At 38.8% G+C, this 20351-nt stretch overlaps 1 protein-coding gene across 1 annotated transcript in view; it reads right to left on the reverse strand.

Annotated features, from left to right (window-relative positions):
- LOC129500136 (uncharacterized) overlaps positions 1 to 19040 on the reverse strand; it is a 56485-nt gene extending 37445 nt beyond the window's left edge. The window contains exons 1-9 of the mRNA XM_055310261.1: positions 18735 to 19040; positions 18477 to 18619; positions 18081 to 18152; positions 14622 to 14703; positions 13017 to 13143; positions 12001 to 12096; positions 4416 to 5764; positions 2202 to 2299; positions 2021 to 2121 (exon numbers count right to left, since the gene is read on the reverse strand). Of these exons, the coding sequence (XP_055166236.1) occupies positions 2021 to 2121; positions 2202 to 2299; positions 4416 to 5764; positions 12001 to 12096; positions 13017 to 13143; positions 14622 to 14630 (1780 nt within the window). The 5' untranslated portion in view covers positions 14631 to 14703; positions 18081 to 18152; positions 18477 to 18619; positions 18735 to 19040. The remainder of the gene's footprint in view (positions 1 to 2020; positions 2122 to 2201; positions 2300 to 4415; positions 5765 to 12000; positions 12097 to 13016; positions 13144 to 14621; positions 14704 to 18080; positions 18153 to 18476; positions 18620 to 18734) is intronic.
- Positions 19041 to 20351: the final 1311 nt, after the last annotated feature.

Below are 20351 nucleotides of genomic sequence, written 5' to 3' on the forward strand. Positions count from 1 at the left end.
GGGGATGGTGCTATACTGGGGGGCTCAGTGTTTGTCTCTGTTGTTGGCATATGGAACACTAAGCAATGGCCATAGCTGCGTGAGCCTTGGTGAGTGGAAGTCCATATTGCTGATCACATGCATAATCTCCAACCCCGCCACAATGACTACTTTGTTCAAGAGCCCATTGGACAATGACAGGGGTGGCTGGAGGGAAAAGCTGTTAGCCACAGAAGAGGCCATCCCATCTACTTAATTATTTCAATCCTCCTTTGTTGAAGTCACTCATTCACATGCAACACAGGTATCTTCAATTTTTCTGCCCTGATTCAGACAAGTCTATCCATTTATCTCTTCCCCAGATTTCATTGCCCAAATTTCCAATCATGTTTCTTCCACTGTATTTGTCTGTATAAGTTAGAGAACTCAAGTAGTTCTTCTGGACTGTACCACCCCTCTCCTCATGGGTCACACTTCACACTGCACTTGGAGGAGCCTGCCGGGACTTGAGTCTAGTCATAGGCCTGCAAATAAAAGGGGGTGAATTGTGGGGATTTCCGAGAAGTAGCATTGCCTAGCATGGCCACTAACTCAAGGGAAGTGATTACACTTTCTTTAGGCAATGCACAATTAATTCTATCAGATGGAAATATAAAGGCTGATGCCACTGTTGATTGGGAAGCCACTGCCACTAGGGGTGGAAAGGCCACTTCTGCTGATGAGGATGCTTCCACAGGCAGGGAAGACTCAGAATTTAGGAGCTCCAGGTCCTAGCTACACCAGAGTCTTCCACCTGTCCCCATGCCATTGTATAGCATCCCATTCTTTCCCAATCAAGGCCCTCGCTTTAATAGCATTTAACACCATTTAACTACTCAGCTAAGAATTTTCCATATGTTTCAAAAATTCCATTGTTCAGTTATTTCTCTCTTCTTGCATTTTACTGTAATCAGCCAGGAGCCAAGCCACACCTCCAATTTCATTACTCACAAGTTCTACTTCCCACAAAACACTAGATGGAATACAATTTTGCCAAGTTGTCACTTTCTAAAAACAACTGCCTTTCCTCCAGTTTCCAATAATGTGTGCTTCACTTCCATCCAAAATCTCACCAGTACTGCCTTTACCATCCATATTTCTACCAACATTCTGTCAATAATGTATTCTCTAAAGATTGAAGTTTTGTTTTCAGCTCTTTTCTGAGCATCACCAGAATCACCATTAATGTCCCTTTTTTTTGAATGCCTCTAAAAACTCTTACAGCCCTTACCTATTCTTCAATTAGCACCTACTTCCGGTACCAATTTCTGTCTTGCTCATTTTGGGCTGCTATAATGCAGTACAATAGACTAGGTGGTTTATAAACGCATTTCTTAACAATCTTTGAGGCTGAAGTCTAACATCAGTGGGCCAGCATGGTTTTGGTGAGAACCATCTCCCGGAATAAAGACTGCCACTTTCTTGTATCCTCACTTGGCAGAAAAGTTTAAGAGAGTTCTCTGGGATCCCTTTTATAAGGTGACTAATCTCAATCAGGAGGGGTCCATCATCAATACTTAATAACCTCCAAAAGGTCCCACTACCTGTCAACACATTGAGGGTTAGGACGTCAACACATGAATTTTGAACAGACTCATTCAGTCCATTTCAAGGCCCCAATGGTTTCACTGGAAATTCTACCAGACGTTTAAATAATAATTAACGATTCTACACTACCTCTTCCAAATATTGAGAAGAGGCAATCCTTCGAAACCCATTTTATGAGGCCACCATCACCATGCTAGCAAAATGAAGCAAAGACAGTAGAATAAAAGAAAACTACAGGCCAGTATTCCTCATGAACATAGATTGGAAAAATCCTTTAAAAAAAATCCTCAACAAAATATTAGCACACCATAGCAATCAGCAAATCCAGCAATAGGTACTACATACAAAGTACGCACTACAAACAAATGGGAGTTTGTTCCAGTGATGTAAGGCTTGATCAATATTTGGAAATTCATGAAGATAAGCAGAAGAAAAAAGAAAAATCATATTTTACTTATTGTATCAATTGGTGCATATTTCAAGTAGAATCTCAAGGAAATAGTTCCGTGGCAGTGTTTCCAGATAGCAAAAGGTTTTTCAAAGTTATAATTGAGCCTGAGAGGGAAAAAAAAAAAATCAAATATATGGTGCTGTCCTGAAAATATAGCCTCAGAATAATGATGAATCTAACTTACCCATTCTGTGAAACAGCAGGACATCCAAGAATTTCAAAGTCACTTTTCCATAGCAGCCTCATGGGAAGCCCAATACAGAGAATTCGCCTGAGTGAACCCTAATAAAATTCACTGAAAAGTTTTTAAGACAACTGTACAGCTTGGAGCATTGCAAGCTTGAAATTAATGGGAAAGAAACAGTATGAAGTGAAAGGGCCTTGGGATCCCAAAACATGTACAGGCTAAAAACAGCCTGAGAAAACTACTCAGCTGTAAACACAGGCTACCTTTCATGAAGGCGGCGGGGTGGCAGGGAACATGACTCAGGGTAGAACCAAGACCTCAGTATGCAAACATGCTACTTTAGAGCAGAAAGACAATTAAATTGGCTTCTGTATTATGTAATAATGCAAATCACTGAATATTATAGAAGAGAAATGATGTGAGAAACAATATATTACATTGTTTTTAAAAAACTAAATCTTCAAAACTTCATGTGTATTTTACATTTGCCACCCTTTTAATTCAAACTAACCTCGAACTAACAAGTGTTCAATTTTGAGCACTCAATATAGTGCTGGCAACTATCTTATTAGACAATGAAGGTCTACTCCATTAATTTCCACATTTGGTTGTAATAATTACTTTTAAAACTCATTCTTTAACTAACATAGGAAGTACTGTGGGATAGGCATGATAACAGAGGTAGCAAGAGGGGATATAGATAAAACAGACACTCGATTTTTATTTCCCAAATATGGTAGAGCATATTTGTTATCCCAGTGTGCAGAGCCTTGACAACATCCACAAATTTTGATATGTAATCATTTTAAAAAGTCATTTACTTCAAAGGTTATAATTCCATAGCTAATTTTATCTTTAAAATAATATTATGGAAAAACTAAAATATATAAAAGTAGAGAAAATAACAAAAACAAAATAAACAGGGATCCCTGGGTGGCGCAGCGGTTTGGCGTCTGCCTTTGGCCCAGGGCGCGATCCTGGAGACCCGGGATCGAATCCCACGTCAGGCTCCCGGTGCATGGAGCCTACTTCTCCCTCTGCCTGTGTCTCTGCCTCTCTCTCTCTCTCTCTCTATCATAAATAAATAAAAAAAATAAAAAAAAAACAAAAAACATGTACCCAACACTCATCTTACTATCACTTTGACAAACAAGTTATCCATCCTTACTTTTCTTTTGTATCATTTTTAAAAAGTTCCAGACATCATATCATCTTGTGTATAAACTTAACCTCTAACATTTTTACATAACCACAATGCTATTATCACACCTAACAAAAAACATAATTTTTAATATTATCTAATGCCATCAATATTCCCATTTCCCCAATTGTCATAAAAATGTCCTTTTTACGTTTATTCAGCTTGTGATCTAATGCATTGCATTTGATTGGTCTACATTTCTCCAGACTCTCAGTATCTTAGAGTTCCACCTCCCTTTTTTCAATGCCCTTTTATTGTTTGAGAAGCCAGGTCATTCCTCTTGCAGAATTACCCACATTTTAGATTAGTTTAATTGCTTCTTCATGTGTCATGTTCTTCTGTTTCCCGAATTTTCTTTAGAGTGGGAGTTAGATCTTGATCCTGAGATTCAGGTTCAATATTTTTTGGCAAGATGCGTATGTCTTATTGTAACTCATTACAGCGGCACAAAGTGTTTTATCCTATTTTTAATGAGATTAAAATCAATCAGTGGGCACCTACTGATCTTAACCTCTACTGAGAATTGTGCCTAGATCCATTATTTCATTATGGGCTGCAAAACCCTGTAATAAAAAACTTCAGCTCATCAACTTCTAGTTGCCCTAAAACACAGTTCAAGAAGAAATGGAGGCTAAATGACTTTCTTTTCAATTATCAATTTTTGAAATGAGGCAGTGCCCTCGCAACCTCCATAGGTATATTATACAGATGGGAAGAATAGAATTGATAAAATAGATAAGATCAAAAGCTCTTCTATGTTCACTCCTTTAAGAGTTTCTTTCTCGAACAAATTTCCTTAAGTTTAACATGGTTTTTAATGCTGAGTAAAGGTCTCTATAAATTCATGAAATTAATATATCCTTTCCTTCAAATAAGATCTCTTATTTAGCTTAGTTTTAAGCATGAAACAAAAGGGATTCCTTGATTTAAAAACTTCCCCTACAATTTATTTTCTAATGTCCTTTAACACAAAATTCAAAGTGGAAGGCTTTCCATAATTATTTAGTAACATTATGAATTCGCTGATGGTAGGTAAGATGGGAATGTTGTCTAAAAGCCTTTTTACATTCCTTACATTTGTATGGCTTTTCACCAGAATGAATCCTCTGATGTTGAATAAGTGATGAATGAAGTCTAAAGGCTTTTCCACATTCCTTACAGTCATAGGGTTTCTCACCAGTATGAATACTCTGATGCTGAGTAAGTTGTGACAGCAGTCTAAAAGTCTTCTCACATTCCTTACATTTATAAGGTTTCTCACCAAAATGAATACTCTGATGTTGAGTAAGTTGTGAGAACAGTCTAAAGGTCTTCCCACATTCCTTACAATCATAGGGTTTCTCTCCAATATGAATACCCTGATGTGAAATAAGTTCTGAGTAACGACGAAAGAACTTCTGACATTCCTTACATTCATAAGGTTTCTCACCAGTGTGAATTCTTTGATGAAGAGTCAGGTGATAGCCACGACTAAAGGTCTTCCCACATTCTTTACAATCATAGGGTTTCTCACCAGTATGAATTCTCTGATGGAGAGTGAGCTGTTGCCGCACTCTGAAGGCCTTTCCACATTCCTTACATTCATAGGGCTTTTCACCAGTATGAAGCTTGTGATGTACTCTAAGGCCTGTACTACACAAGAAAGTCTGCCCACAGTCCTTACATTCATAGCACTTCTCAGCAATATTAAGTCTCTGATGTCGTGTAAGGTGTGCATACTGTCTAAAGGTCTTCCCACATTCTTTACATTCATAGGGTTTCTCACCAGTATGAATCCTTTGATGGAGATTAAGTTGTCCTCGTACTCTGAAGGCCTTCCCACATTCCTTACATTCATAGGGCTTCTCACCAATATGCGTTCTCTGATGTACTCGAAGATCTGCACCACATGTAAAGATCTTTCCACACTTTTTACATTCAAGGAGTTTGTCAGAAGTATGAATTCTCTGATGTCGACTAAGGTGGGCACACTGTCTAAAGGCTTTTCCACATTCTTTGCATTCATAGGGTTTTTCACCAGTGTGGATCCTCTGATGGAAAGTAAGTTGTTGGCGTACTCTAAAGGCCTTCCCACAGTCCCCACATTCATAGGGTTTCTCTCTATTATGAATTCTCTGATACAGAGTAAGAGATGGGAGTTTTCTATAAGTGGGCAGTTTTTTCACTTGCCTGAAATAGCCCTCTTGAGGACCTTCTTGTCCCTCAAACTTCTTATACTTATAATCTCTTCTGATAAAGGAGTCTTCAAGGCCACAACTTCTAATTCCATGGAGATTCATGATCTCCCATGGAGATAAATTCATTTCATAAAGATCCTTTTCTTGAAATAACATTTTAGTGTCATATCTGGACTCTAAATCTGAAAGAAAACAAGATAAATACATGCTATTTCTTATTCTTGAAAAAGTAAACAAGCAAAAGCTTTATAATAGAAAAAAAAACAATAGAAAATAAAGCTCAGTTGAAGTAAATGAGCTAAAAAATCTCTAAAGTAATCATGTATTTGGAGGCAGACCAAAGTTTGAGAATTTTTACTTAGATTTTTTAAGGATTACTCCTTTTAATTAGAATAATGTACAAACACCTTACCATGAATAAAATGACCTTTGTTTACCATATCATCTCAAGTCATTGTCTCCTTTGTTTCCTATATTCCTACCCATTTGTCTCCTTTCAGTTCCTTGAATATGTCATCATTTCTCCACTTCTTTGACCTTTTAACTGGATATTAAATCTCCTAGAACAGCCAACTTGCAATCTCTACATAGTTGGGTTCCTTTCATATTTTAGGTGCCATGTTAAAAATCAGATCCATGTTGACTTCACCTAATTTACATCCTTTACTTCCTAGCCCAGTAATTTGTTCCTTGTGTCTTAACACTTTCAATTTTGTTGTTACATACATATTAATAAATTTTACCATTTAAAAAATTGTATTTTCTTACCTCAAACCTTTCCAAGGGCAGAAACAACCTTTCATTTATCACTGAGTAACAAACCCATAGCATACAGTAATTACTAATTATTAAATTCTCAAAATTAGCTAACAGTTATTGCATATGTTCTTTTGCCACTAATCTTATACCTTATTACACTGATTATGTATTTTTTTATCATTTCCTATAGAGATGGGAAACAAAAACACCTCTAAGCTATCTCAGTCAAATATATAAGGGAAAAATGGTGATTTCTTTACATCTGATCATCTTTCCCATTGTCTACTTTCACTTAGATATCTCCACTACAGTTCATTTTCTACTTTGCATAGTCATGAGTAAACTCTCCCTGTTTTCACAAGGTAATGAGAGGTTCTACATATTATCTCTATTTCAGTTTATATAGCTATACCCATCTACATTACAAAGACTCAACCTGTTTTGTTCCTTCACACTCTCTCCTATATTCTCCCTGACGTCCTCAAAGCGAATGCCATTTAGGTTCTACCTAGAGAGTATTTTAGTGATTTTTCAGGCATAAGAACAAGTTTATGCCATAGTAACAAGCTAATAAAAATCTGAGCAAAGAAATGTATATTTTCTCAAAAGTTTTGCAATAAGACTTCACTACTTCTCAAAAATAAAATGCTAATTTAAGAGGCTATAATATAGGAAAATCATTTTGAATATGTTCAAACTGGAAAGAATCCAAATGTTCATCTGAATTGCTATGAAAATTAAAACATATTAACATGATATAATACTGTATAGCAATGACAATGAATAATCTACAAGTACATGCAACAGCACAGATCAATCTCATAAACATAATGGTGAGTAAACAAAGGCAAACATAAATGAAGATATACTGTGTGGTTCCATTTTTATAAAGTTCAAAAAAAAGTAAATATAGAGTTGTTAAGTCAGGATAGTGGTTAATTTTGGTAGGGAGGAAAGACTAGGAAGAGTTAGGAGGGAGTTTCTAATAATCTAGCAAACCTCTATTTCTGTGCTAGTCAGATGGATGTGATTATTTTGTGAAAATTCAGTAAGCTGTTTACTTATGGCTTCAGGTTTTTTGGTATATATTTATGTTCCAATAAATTTGTTTAGAAAAGGATATACTAGAGTATCTGAGTGGTTCAGTTAGTTAAGCATTCAACTCTTGATTTCAGCTTAGGTCATAAGCTCAGGGTCATGAGATTGAGCCCTGCATTGGGCTCTGCACTGAACATGGAGCTTGCTTGAGATTCTCTCTCTCCAGGACACATGGGTGGCTCAGTGGTTGAGTGTCTGCCTTTGGCTCAGGGCATGATCCCAGATCCTGGGATCAAGTCCCACATTGGGGTCCTACAGGGAGCCTGCTTCTCCCTCTGCCTATGTCTCTGCCTCTCTCTGTGTGTCTCTTATGAATAAATAAATTAAATCCTTAAAAAAAAAAAAAAGGGATTCTCTCCCTCTGGACCTCCCCACCATACTCACAGGCATTTGCTCTCTCTCTAAAAACAATTTTTTAATTTTATAGAAAGTATATACTAAAAACATTAAAATATATGAGCAGAGAGATAAATGTATATTATAGAAAATGTCACTATGAAATCTGTGTGTCTTCCTTTCTCCTTCTCCCATTATTTCCCTCCTTCCTTCCACTTTCTCTTTTTTCCTCTCTCTTCCCTTTTCTCTCTGTCTCCATTTCCCAACCCAAGAAAGCAATAAAAAACTGGCAACTTTGTAAGGACCTTTAGGAAAAAAGTCAATTTAAGGTTTAAGATAAATAAGATAGAAATGATATATCAAATGACCTATAATTAGCTAAATTATAGTAAAGTATAGTAAATGGTAGTAAATAAGTAGGCAGCTATAAAGGTATGACAAAGGTTATAGAAGATGGTAATTTCAAAGGATTTACTTGTTCCCTGGTGGTCTAGTGGTTAGGATTCGGCGCTCTCAAAGGATTTACTTGTAAACTAAAAAGTCATTAAAAAAAAACACAAAAAAGGAAAGTCATAGTCAAAATAAAAATAAGGTTGAAACACTTGTAAGAAAAATGAGAAAGTGTTGATAGCATAAACACTCATACAAATTATCACCAGTAATAAAGGTGATGAGCAGACAACGCAAAAAATACAAAAAATTAAGATAAAACGTCCATATTCATACATACACACACACACACACACATCCCACAAAGTAGAACAAGTTATAAAACTCATCCTATAGAGCACCTGTCTGGCTCAGTTCATGGAACATGTGACTCTTAACCTCAGGGTTGTAAGTTTGAGCCCCACATTGGGTATAGAGATTACTTAAAAATAAAATCTTTAAAAAATAAAAAAACTCATCCTATAAAACTTAAAGGTTTTCATTAAAAAACAAAGCATTCCTAATGTGGATATAATGAACCTGCAACTGTCATAATGCCCCATCCCTTAAAAGATATGCCAGATTAAGACCTTGGCATGTTGACGGGGCACCTGGGTGGCTCAGTCAGTTAAGCATCTGCCTTTGGCTCAGAACATGACCTCAGGTTCCTGAGATCAAGTCCCACATCAGGGCCACCTGCTCTGTGGGGAAACTGTTTCTCCCTCTCCCTCTCTCCCCTGCTTGCGCTCTCTTTCTCATTCCCTCCTTCAAATAATCAAATAAAATCTTAAAAAAAAAAAAAAAAAAAAAACTTTTGCATGTTGAACATTCTCACTAAGACTACAGCATGAACCCTGAGCTGTAATCTTATGCTTTCTGGAAACAAAGCATCAGCCATATTTGTTCCCAAACTTGTTTATGCCAGTTTTTATCCCTGCAAGCAACTAAGACAATCATTTCTATAAAAACAAAGTTGAATACTTTAGGTTCCTGCTCTACTTTAGACAAACTGAAACTAGAAATAACAGGCTTCGCATTATTTGTGTGATCTAATCAAGAAACAATCAGCTAGTCCTATAATGAAACAAAAGGCTGAACTAAATATCAAAAGATTAGCCTATAGTAAAAAAATGTTAATGTCACAACTTTTAAAATATTTATAAAATGTTTAACCATTTAAAATTAATAAACCAAACACTAGTTTGTATTCTACTGAATCAAGAACTTTGATAAACAATGCTAGTGTGAAAGCAAAATATTAGACCAATATAAAAGGAGAAACATTATTTCCATTTGCAGAGTATCAGCTTTAATTAAAAAGACAATGAGGAGCATATTACCTGGTCATAAAATTGATTCGTTTCCTAAGGCAAGATGTCTTTAACCACCTTTTTTCTTTTGTTGATACAAGATGATATGGGATAGATTTATGACAGAGGCAGTTTTAATCACATTAACACCAGAGTTAATGTAGTAAGAAATCTGGAAATATTAAAACCCTATGACCACAGAGTTGTACTCCTGAGAATCAATACAGATCAAATACTGAATAATCCATGTTCCAGGAAAACACTAAATAATCCTCACATTCTGCTCATAATCTTACTGTTTATTTCAACAAGAAATCAGAAGCAATTAAAAGAAATATATGTATTCTCCCCTTCACAGTATTCAACCAACCTGTGTCCATATCCTTGTCATATGCATGGGTTTTCTCCATAAATTGGCTCCTACTCCTTCCCATCTACTGAAGGCCATTCCTTACAAAATTATCCTATATCACTATACCATCAATTTTCCTCTCTTTGAAATCATCCTCTTCAACATATAAATATATTCTAATAGATCACATCTTAAAAGACATTTCCTGTATCTCATGTGTCTGATTTTATGACAGAATTCCTCCAAAGACTTGGATATACTTATTTTCATCACCCTCTCACCTCTCATTTTCTTTTGATCTCTCAATAACTTTAAAATAAAACTTTACTTCAGAGTATCTCTAAAATACACAAAATTAGATAATGAATATCCATGCATCTATGACCCAGCTTCAACAATCACCAACTTGTGCCCAATCAAGGCCTATGCACAACCCAATTTACTCTTCTCACATTATTTAAAGCAAATCCCATATACTAATTTTTTTTATCCAAACTTAAAAAAAATGTACAGTAATTCTCTAAGATTATCAAAAATCAGTGTTCACATTTTACATTTATGTCTCAAATGTAAGATTTTAAATAATTTAAAAATAGCAAATTGATCCCAAAAAAAGTACATAGAGTACAACTGGTTGATGGGTATTTTACAAGTCTTTTAATTTCTAGGTTTTCCTGCTTTCTTTAGATTTCCCTTATAAGTTATTTGTTGAAGAAACTGTTTTTTGACCCTATAGCATTGCCCATTTCTTAATTTTGCTAATTCCCAAGGTGCAATAGAACATGTTCCTCCATCTTCTTCTCATAAATTGTAGTTGGCTTTAGAAACCTCATCAGTCTTTGGACCAATTTTATTCAGAGTCACTTCATAGGTGATACTGTATCCTCTCATTAGAAGAATGATGTCTGATTGTTTCTATTTCTGTGATGTTATCAGTACTGTTGTTTAATGCCCAGATCCAATTGTTTATTATGGGTTCCAAAATGGTAATATTCTAATTCTGTCATCTTTCATTTATTCACTGAATACTTTTATTAAGAAAACCTCTAGGGGCATCTGGGTGGTTCAGTCGGTTGAGTGTCTGCCTTTGGCTCAGGTCATGGTCCCAGGGTCCTGGGATGGAGCCCCCACATCAGGCTTCCTACCCGGCAGGAAGCCTGCTTTTCCCTCTTCTCCCTGCTTGTGCTATCTTGGTCACTATCTATGTCTCTCATATAAATAAAATCTTTAACCAAAACAAAACAAAAGAAAACCATCTCTCTATCTAATATTGGTACAGTTCTTTAAAAAAAAAAAGGAGAATACTTCCCCTTTATATTTCCCAAATAACTTAAATCCCTAGTAGTTTCCAATGGTGAACAATTTGCTATTAGTATCACTAAGAATTTATGGAATTAAGCATATTTTATGTTATAATGTGTGTGTGCAGTTATGTGTATAGATATTCAAATGGTTCCATCTTTGACCAGATGAAACCTCTTACCACTGGTTCCTCTGATCACCCTGTCTAAAGTTACCCCATTCATCCATAATTCTCCATATTTTTAAAAAATATTTTATTTATTTATGAGAGACACAGAGACACAGGTAGAGGGAGAAGCAGGCTCCATGCAGGGAGCCCAACATGGGACTCGATCCCAGGTCTCCAGGATCACACCCCGGGCTGAAGGTGGCGCTAAACCGCTGAGCCACCTGGGCTGCCCTAACTCTCCATATTTTTACTCTACTTACATTTCTTCGGAAGTTAATCACTTCATGGTATTTGGTAATCCATTTGTTTGTGTATTGTATGACTTCTCTACTACAATGTAAACTTCATGAGAAGAGAGCAATGAAGAAATATATATACTGAACATGAACCAGAAATGAATTAGATCCAATACAAGTAAAATAGCTGTCATTATGGAAGAAAGTTTTCCTCCACTGAAATGACAGGGAAATTTGAGAGTGAAGAAACAAGTGGTAAGTGGAAGTACAGATAAAATTTCTTTGCTGGCTCCTGCTGAGATCTATGTTTTCTTCCCAGGTTTCAGGTCTTCTCTTCATTAGCAACATCTATGGGGTGTGTTTCCTTCCCAACCAGCAGGCTGTGCCATGCCATAACCACATATCTGCCTAATTGGCACTTACTCACCTAGGCTCCTTCTTCTCTCATCCCTCACAACCATCCAGGGTTCTTTCCCTTGCTCTAGTAGGGTAATCACATCTGGCTTAGAAATGGAGCATCCTGCTTGAAAAAACATAATGGTACATAATAAAGAAAGAATGAGCTTGATGGAGCCTGCAGAACAAAGATAAGTAACAGGACTGAAAAACATTCATATTAGTGTTACTTCACAATCACAAGGCATAACAAGAATGGAAAAGTAGGAACATTATCTTATTGTAATTTAAACTCATACAGAGTCTGTCTCTTGGGAGGAAGTAATGAATTTTAGAGTTTTTTTGAGGAAGTAATGATTTGAGAACACTGGTTTCAAATCCCACCTCTGCCACCTAGGTCTCTATGGCCTTAGTTTTCTCAGTTGTGAAAAGGAGGTATTATGTCTACCCACTGAACTGTTGTGAGATTTGATTTAATAAATGTAAAGTGCTTGAATGAGTGCTTAGTACATAATAAACTCTATACTTATTAGGTACTTTTTATTAAGTATTTTTGCTATTTTGCTAAAAGGAAAATAATTAAAAGGTAGTATGTCTACTGTGGTAAATTGAATGTGTCCACCCCCCCCCCCGATTTTTAACAAACTGTTGATTCAACTCAGCTACATATACATTCATTGTATAAGCTTTTTAAATAGATACATGGGGGGAGGCGGACACCTCTAGTCTTCCTACTCACATTGCAGGTGAATTAACAGATAATAGACCATCTCTAGCAATAAGAAACTAGATTTCTTTGACAATGGTTTTGCTGTGAGTGTCTGAGGATTTATATCCAGCTGTCATTAAAGGGGAGCAATTATAGAAAAGGCACAGAAAGACATAAGGTCACTGGATTATGGGAGAAGTTAAAGGTGCTATTTAACTGCTTAATAGCTCAAGATGCCTACTCTCAACAACAAAGCAGATATTCAGCTAGTTTCTAGAAAGACAGTAGTGAAATTCAGTCCTGTGAATTTCCAAATTATATGACACAGATAAGCTTACCCACAGACACCAAGTTGCTATAGTTCTCTAATATCACATCTCTGTACAAATTCCTCTGATATGAGTTCAGACATTCCCATTCTTCTTGAGAAAAGTCTACAGCCACATCTCTGAACATCACCAAATGCTGAAATGACAAACCCATGTATTATTTCTAAAATTATTTATTTCTCTAAAGGGCCAATATTTAAGCTTTGCATGCCACATACGGTCTGTTTCATATCCTTCCCCTTTCCCTTCTTTTTTTAAACAATTCTTCCAAAGCATAAATTACTCAAAGGCTGTATAAAAACAGGCCAAGGGACAAATATGGCTCACAAGCTGTAGTTTGCCAACTACTACTAAAGAAAAAACTTCCTATGTACCACGGCATACCTAATTTTACTTATTTCTAGATATAGTTACATAGTTAATCAGAATTTCCACAATTAACTGAAATAGTGTTCATTAGAACACTGCTTGCAATGGGCCTAAAAAATTTCTCAATAAATGTGCTTCTTTCTAACCTCTTTTCCTTCAACGATTAGGAAAAAAAAAAAAAAAAAGATGGATTTATTTTCCTCCAAATAAGCCATAAAAATCTCTATTTTTAAAAACTGGAGTTTGGGGGTATCTGGGTGCTTCAGTGGTTGAGCGTCTGCCTTTGGCTCAGGTCGTTATCCCGGGGTCCTGGGATTGAGTCCTGCATTGGGCTCCCCACAGGGCACCTGCTTCTGCATCTGCCTCTCTCTGATCTCTCATGAATAAATAAATGATTTTATTTAGATATTTCTATATTTTTAAATATATTAAGTTATATTTAGAATTTAGGTTACATAAAATCTCTGAAGCTGCAATGTCCGATATGTTGGCTTAGACACATGTGATTACTGAGTACTTAAATTGTGGCTAGTCCAAACTTAGATGCGATGTAATTAAAAAATACATACCAGATATAAAAAACTTTAGAAAGAAAACAATGTAAGATACCTCAGTAATTTCCATGTTGATCACACTCTGAAATGCTAACATTTGGGCTACATATATGTGCAAGTGTGTGTATATGGCTATACTGAGGTAAATAAAACATTAAAATTAACTGCATGTGTTATTTTTTACTTTTTAAAATCTGACTACAAAAAAGTTCCAGATTATGTTAAGTGCCTTGCATATTATTCTGTACTTTTTATGAGACTGACATGCTGCCTACTGCATTTAAGGCACTAATTCTATATTTTAAAAATGCAACTACTAGGAAATTTTAAATTACATAGGTAGCTCACATTATAATCTTTTGTACATTGCTACTCTAGTGTTCTCTACTACTAAGAATCTCAGATCAAACAATTCCCTCTAGGGCCTTTATTTCTATTTTATCACTGCTCTAAACAAAGACTGAACACGCAGTCAATACACTAAATAATTTGGTCAACAGGCACAGAAACATGGGTGGAGAAGAGACAGGCACGTGGTGGGGGGGGCGGGGACTGGGCTGCCTGGTTCCATCCCATACTAGAATGGGAGAAGCTGTTGGATGGGGCTCTTGTTAGGAAGTTTCAGGATATCTACTGAGAATTTTCACATAATCTGAAAAAAATTACAGTACTTCAAACAGAAACAACTTACATGAGCCATGATTTTAGATTAGAACTGATCAGTTTTCCTCAAAGTTCATTTACTGAAGAAGCAGAATCCATAGAAGCTAGAACTGCAAGAGGAAGGTGAAGCCATAAGAACAAAATTGCCTCAGAGCTCCCAAATTTTACTTTTAATTTTTAATTTTTTAATTTTTAATTTTTTGGAGCTCCCAAATTTTAAAACGTTACACTAACTCTCCCTTCCTACGCTCCTCCCCACTCCAACACATAGACAAGTTATGAGGGGTAGAAAGTAGTTTAGAAAAATATAAGTCCTCCTCAAAAGCACAGGAAAATCCATTGCACAAGGACAGACAGAGACTTGCATGGAAGCTCATGTCTAGGCACTTTAGCAGGTGGGTTTCCAGTTAATCCCCTACCCTACGGTGGCTGATATGGACCCGAGCATGGGCTGTCCAGGTCTGTCCGGAGCAGATCCATCCCCCTCCATTCCCATCTTTCCATCCGAGAGGTGGTTGTTACATCATCTGACCCAGAACTTCTAAGACTCAGGAATGTGGCTGGCCTCCCTAAACCTGAAAATAAAAAATACTATGGACAAGAATTTCCCAAACTTTGCTAGACACTCAAATTGCCTGCAGATCTGTAAAATATACTGATGCCTGGCTCCTATCCCCCAAACATTTTTATTTAATCAGTACAGAGTGTGACCTGGAAATAAGGATTTTTAAATTCCCTTCAGATTTTATAAAATCACAACAGGCAACAAAGTTTGGTGATCAAGCTTTGTGTGCATCAGAATCACCTGGAGGGCTTAGTAAAACACAGTTTGCAGAGCCTCACTCCTAGAGTTTGGCATTTAGTAGAGGTTTGGGGCTGGGCTTGAGAATTTGCAGTTCTAAAAAGTTCCCAAGTGATACTTGGTGTTGCTGGTCCTAATGTCACAATGTCACAATTTGAGAACTACTTGCATAGAACATGCTAGCAGTCTTTATTATGACAAAACTATACCTGAACACTGGGATCCCTACCTGGAGGAAGGGTGAACTCAGAGCTCATCAGTCATCGTTTGCCTGTTCAGAATCATCAATACTACCTGCACAATTTCATTTATCAACCCATCTCTCTTAGTACCCAGGCTGGGGAAAAGTGAATTTGTGAAACCTAAGCATGGTTAATTCTCTGGAAAGTAGAAATAACTCATTAGTTAAAACTCACTAGTAACTAAGGAAATGCATATTAAAGGAATTGGATTGGCAGATTTGAAAAATTAATGATACTTCTCATTACTAAAGTTATAGGGAAATGGACACTCATGGTATGATATAGAAAGAATGAAACAATGTGTGAAAAGTGTTTATGATGGGGGAAAAAAAGCTAGAAAGAACCTAAATATCCTTTAGCAGGTTAAATCATTGGCCTTCAACAAAGGCACGAAAAACCAACTAAAAATAGGGGTGCCTGGCTGGCGCAGTGGCTGGCATGTGACTCTTAATCTCCAGGTCATGAGTTCAAGCCCTGCGTTGAGTGAGGAGATTACTAAAAAAATAAATAAACTTGAAAAAAATACTTTTTTAGAATAAAAAAACACTAAAAATGGAAGGTAAAATTCTTACTTAATGTCATGGAAATTGCTAGGAGAAGGTAGGTAAGGAAATAGTTTTGTACTGTGATTGTATATTTGACAGGAAAACCACACACATAAACATACGTGTATATGTAGTCTGTGAATGGAGGTAGAATAAAATTTTGTGTTGCCTCTACTTGATGATATCCCAGGTGATCTTTATTTTGTTCTCTAAAAGTCTGTATCACTTACACCTGGACAAATTTAAAACAGCTCTACAAGGAGTATTATACCACAAAAAAAAAAAAAAAACCTCCAAAATTCCATCCTTGCTATCCTTTCTCCTAGCTTCCAAATCTAGAGGCCTATCTTTCTTAGCTATTTCTTTTGATATTTAAACTCCATACATTTAACATGCTGATATTACTACTTCTGAATTTTTAGTGTTAGTCACTCTTTACTGAGATTAAAATAACTTTGGTTTTTGTAATCTTAGTTTTCTAGGAAATTATCATTAATTTATTTCTCAAACTCTCACCCAAATGAAGGATCAGGAGGATGAAACTTTTGGCATAAAAGAGCAGAGAGGTCTATTTTATACTGTAAAAATCCTTCAGAAATTCAGCCAAACACTTCAGAGTGTCACCTGTAAACCACCTGGTAAAAGTCAATGTCATATTCCTAAGTGTTCCTCTCTCTGAAATCCTACATGACCATAAAGTGAAAAGTTGGGTAAGTAATAGCACACAGAAAGCCTGTCAAAGAAATTGCTCACATAATTTGAACATTACTACCTAACAGCACACTTCTTAAATGATTTATAAAACATCCATAAAATGGAATCCTAAAGTTATCATTAAACACTAGTTCCGGGCAGCCCCGGTGGCGCAGCGGTTTGGCGCTGCCTGCAGCCCGGGATGTGGTCCTGGAGACCTGGGATCGAGTCCTGCATCAGGCTCCCTGCATGGAGCCTGCTTCTCCCTCTGCCTGTGTCTCTGCCTCTCTCTCTCTCTCTCTCTCTCTCTGAATAAATAAAATCTTAAAAAAAAAAAAATTCTAAACACTAGTTCCAGAAAACAGTTAAGGAATAGAAAGTATTCAAGATACATTGAAAGAAAAAAATCAGTTTACAAAACAATATATGATTAGTTATTTTATTTTATTTTATTTTTTATTAGTTATTTTAAATCATTAATGTGAAACAGACATCCAAAAATGGGGGGAAATATCCACATTTCAATTCTGACATTTAAAATTAATTTAAGGGATCCCTGGGTGGCACAGCGGTTTGGCGCCTGCCTTTGGCCCAGGGCGCGATCCTGGAGACCCGGGATCGAATCCCACGTCGGACTCCCGGTGCATGGAGCCTGCTTCTCCCTCTGCCTGTGTCTCTGCCTCTCTCTCTGTGTGTGACTATCATAAATAAATAAAAATTTTAAAAAAAAACCCAAAAAACTCATGCTACCAAACCGCTAACCACATCTGGCTGGTACCAAAAATTACCAATCACAGAGTCCCCTGGAAAAAAATCCCCACCCCTACTCTGGAATCACTGAAGATATCTAAACAAACCCTTAAACTGCTCCTTAACAAACCACAGTCGAAAACAAAGCATGAACGTTGACCCCCCCCCCCAAAATAGGGTTATCTCCATCATCAGAATCCTTAAGAAAAACTGCTCAAAAAGCAATTAAATATATACCATACGGTTAAGTAACTGCAGAATTGCATTAAATGGACACTAGAGAGTGTTACCTATTAATTAGGTCCCCGGCCATTAACTAGGTAGGGAAATCTTAAGGCCCAAACCAATGAATAGATCATTCTTAGGCAGCACATTCCAAGGGAAGAAAAGCAAAAAGCCCAGTGTTCTGAAAATCAAATGCATTTCACGGAAACAAAGAAGCAACACACACTCACACAGAACCTGGCTTTGCGAGGCGCAGCAGCGATTCGCTTCGCTTCAAAGGCCTTCTCTGGAGACTGGCAGGGCTGGGGAAGCAAAGAGTGTTCATTACACCCTCAGGCTTTTCTTTTTTTCTTTTTTTTTTTTATTATTTATTTATGATAGAGAGAGAGAGAGCGCGAGAGAGAGAGGCAGAGACACAGGCAGAGGGAGAAGCAGGCTCCATGCACCGGGACCTCAGGCTTTTCTTGATCGGTTAGAACCCACCACCCTCCACGCTCCCTGACCCTCGCTAGCCATCACAGGTGTGCACAAGTGGAAACGAAGGCAAACGGGGAGAGGTCTGCAGTCCCCCGGGTCCGGGTTCGCAGCTCTGGGGACCCCGTAGTTCGGACACCGTTACTGCTCACCCCGCGGGACGGCCCACGGCGTCTTCTTGCGTCTAGCGGGTCCTCAGGCCCTCAGAGACCAGCCATGCGTGAATCTAGCTCCAGCGTTTTGCAGGGGACCTTTATCCTGGGGCTCCGCCTCCGACTGCCCTCTACGGGCGGACCTGGGTGGTTAAGGAGAAGACCAAGGTGCGTAGGACCGCAGGGTCTCGCGTTGCCGAATAGGCGGCGCCCACAAGCCGGGCCCCGCGCTGTTAGAGCCCACGAGTTTAAACTCACCCGCTTCGGGTCTCGAGCTGCCAGCCCTCAGCCGGGAGGAATCGCGAAGTAGCGCGAGGTCCCAGGCTCCACCCGCCCCCGGTCCGGACCGCAGAATCCAGCCCTCCCGCACTCGTTCCCTTCAGAAAAGCAGCGGCCACAAGCAGCGACCCCCACACTCGGGCCGCGACGGGCTGTGAGGACCGCCCAGCCCTCAAGTCTGCGGGCTTCCTGAGGGCCTGCCGCGGCCCGAGTGCGCAGGCGCAAAGGGGGCGGGAGCAAGTGTCTGGGTTCCTCAGGAAGGGGGTGGTGGGGGAGAAACGGGCAGGGTCCTCGGCTGGCTGACCCGTGGAGAAGCCGAGTTCCGGCAGGGCCAGGGTTCCTCAGGCCTGTAAGCGTGTCTGCGAGTGGTCGGTGCTACCGAGGATAATCCGAGCCTGCTCCCTTGTTGGAACCGTAGTCCAAAATCACAAAAGCCGTGTATTCTGGCTTCCCTCTTTTGGTTCTTGGCCCCGCCCCTTTCCTCCCTCCTTCGCCCCCTTCCTCCTCCTACCCTGTCCCGAGTGCGCAGGCGCGGGTGGGGGCGGGACGAAAGGGGGGAAGCCTGGGGTCCGCTGAGGTGAGGGAAGCTGTGGAGCCGCAACCGCTGGAGACTGGGGTAGGGGAGAGGGTAAGGGGCGCCGTGAGAGAGATTGGAGCTTGCAGGCTGTCTAGAACTTTATTCAGGCTTGAAGTGATGACCCTGACTGATACCCAGTCCCCCTGGTCGTGGTTCACGTGGCGTTTTCTGAGGGGCTTGGCGTGGTGCCCCAAGCCCCTGAGTGTGGGATCGCAGACTGGGCTGTGGTTTTTCCTGCTTGGAGCTGTTGCCCGCGTCTGTGCCATTCTTTGGATGCAGAACTGAGAAGACGCCACCGAGAACACTGGGCGTGATGATGCCTGTGATGCCAGGTTTAGGGGTCTCTGATGTCTCTGTGGTTTGTGGCATTAAAAAAAAAACAAACACGAAAGTCAACGGAGTAAATCGGAAGATCTAATTGGCTTTATTTAACTATTCGCGAGTTGGGCAGCATGCCTACTAATAAATAGACCTTCCCAGGAGTTTTACAGAGTGGAGGGTTTTACAGGCAGGGTGGTAGGGCAAGGAAACGATTAGCAAAAGAAAAGTGTTGTTTCCGGCCAACTCTTCTTTTTGAGGGAAGGGAAGAGGCAGGAGTCTTATTTTGCGGATTACCTTTTAGAGCTGACTGGGAAATTTCAGATGGACGGTTCAAAGGTTCCATTTCTGTGGTTGAAACTGCAATTGCTAATTAATTAAAATTGTTGATCTTGGTCTGCTCTCTGGGGGTAAGTGACTCCATGTGGGGCCTGTTCTTTTTTTTTTTTTAATTTTTATTTATTTATGATAGTCACACACAGAGAGAGAGAGAGGCAGAGACACAGGCAGAGGGAGAAACAGGCTCCATGCACCGGGAGCCCGATGTGGGATTCGATCCTGGGTCTCCAGGATCGCGCCGTGGGCCAAAGGCAGGCGCCAAACCGCTGCGCCACCCAGGGATCCCAAGGGCCTGTTCTTTTATAACTGTGAAGTGCCCTCAGATTGTGGGTATGGGAGGTGGCTGTGAAGGAAACTAGAGT

The sequence above is a fragment of the Nyctereutes procyonoides genome, unplaced genomic scaffold (genome assembly GCF_905146905.1).
Source record: "Nyctereutes procyonoides isolate TBG_1078 unplaced genomic scaffold, NYPRO_anot_genome, whole genome shotgun sequence".
NCBI lineage: Eukaryota > Metazoa > Chordata > Mammalia > Carnivora > Canidae > Nyctereutes > Nyctereutes procyonoides.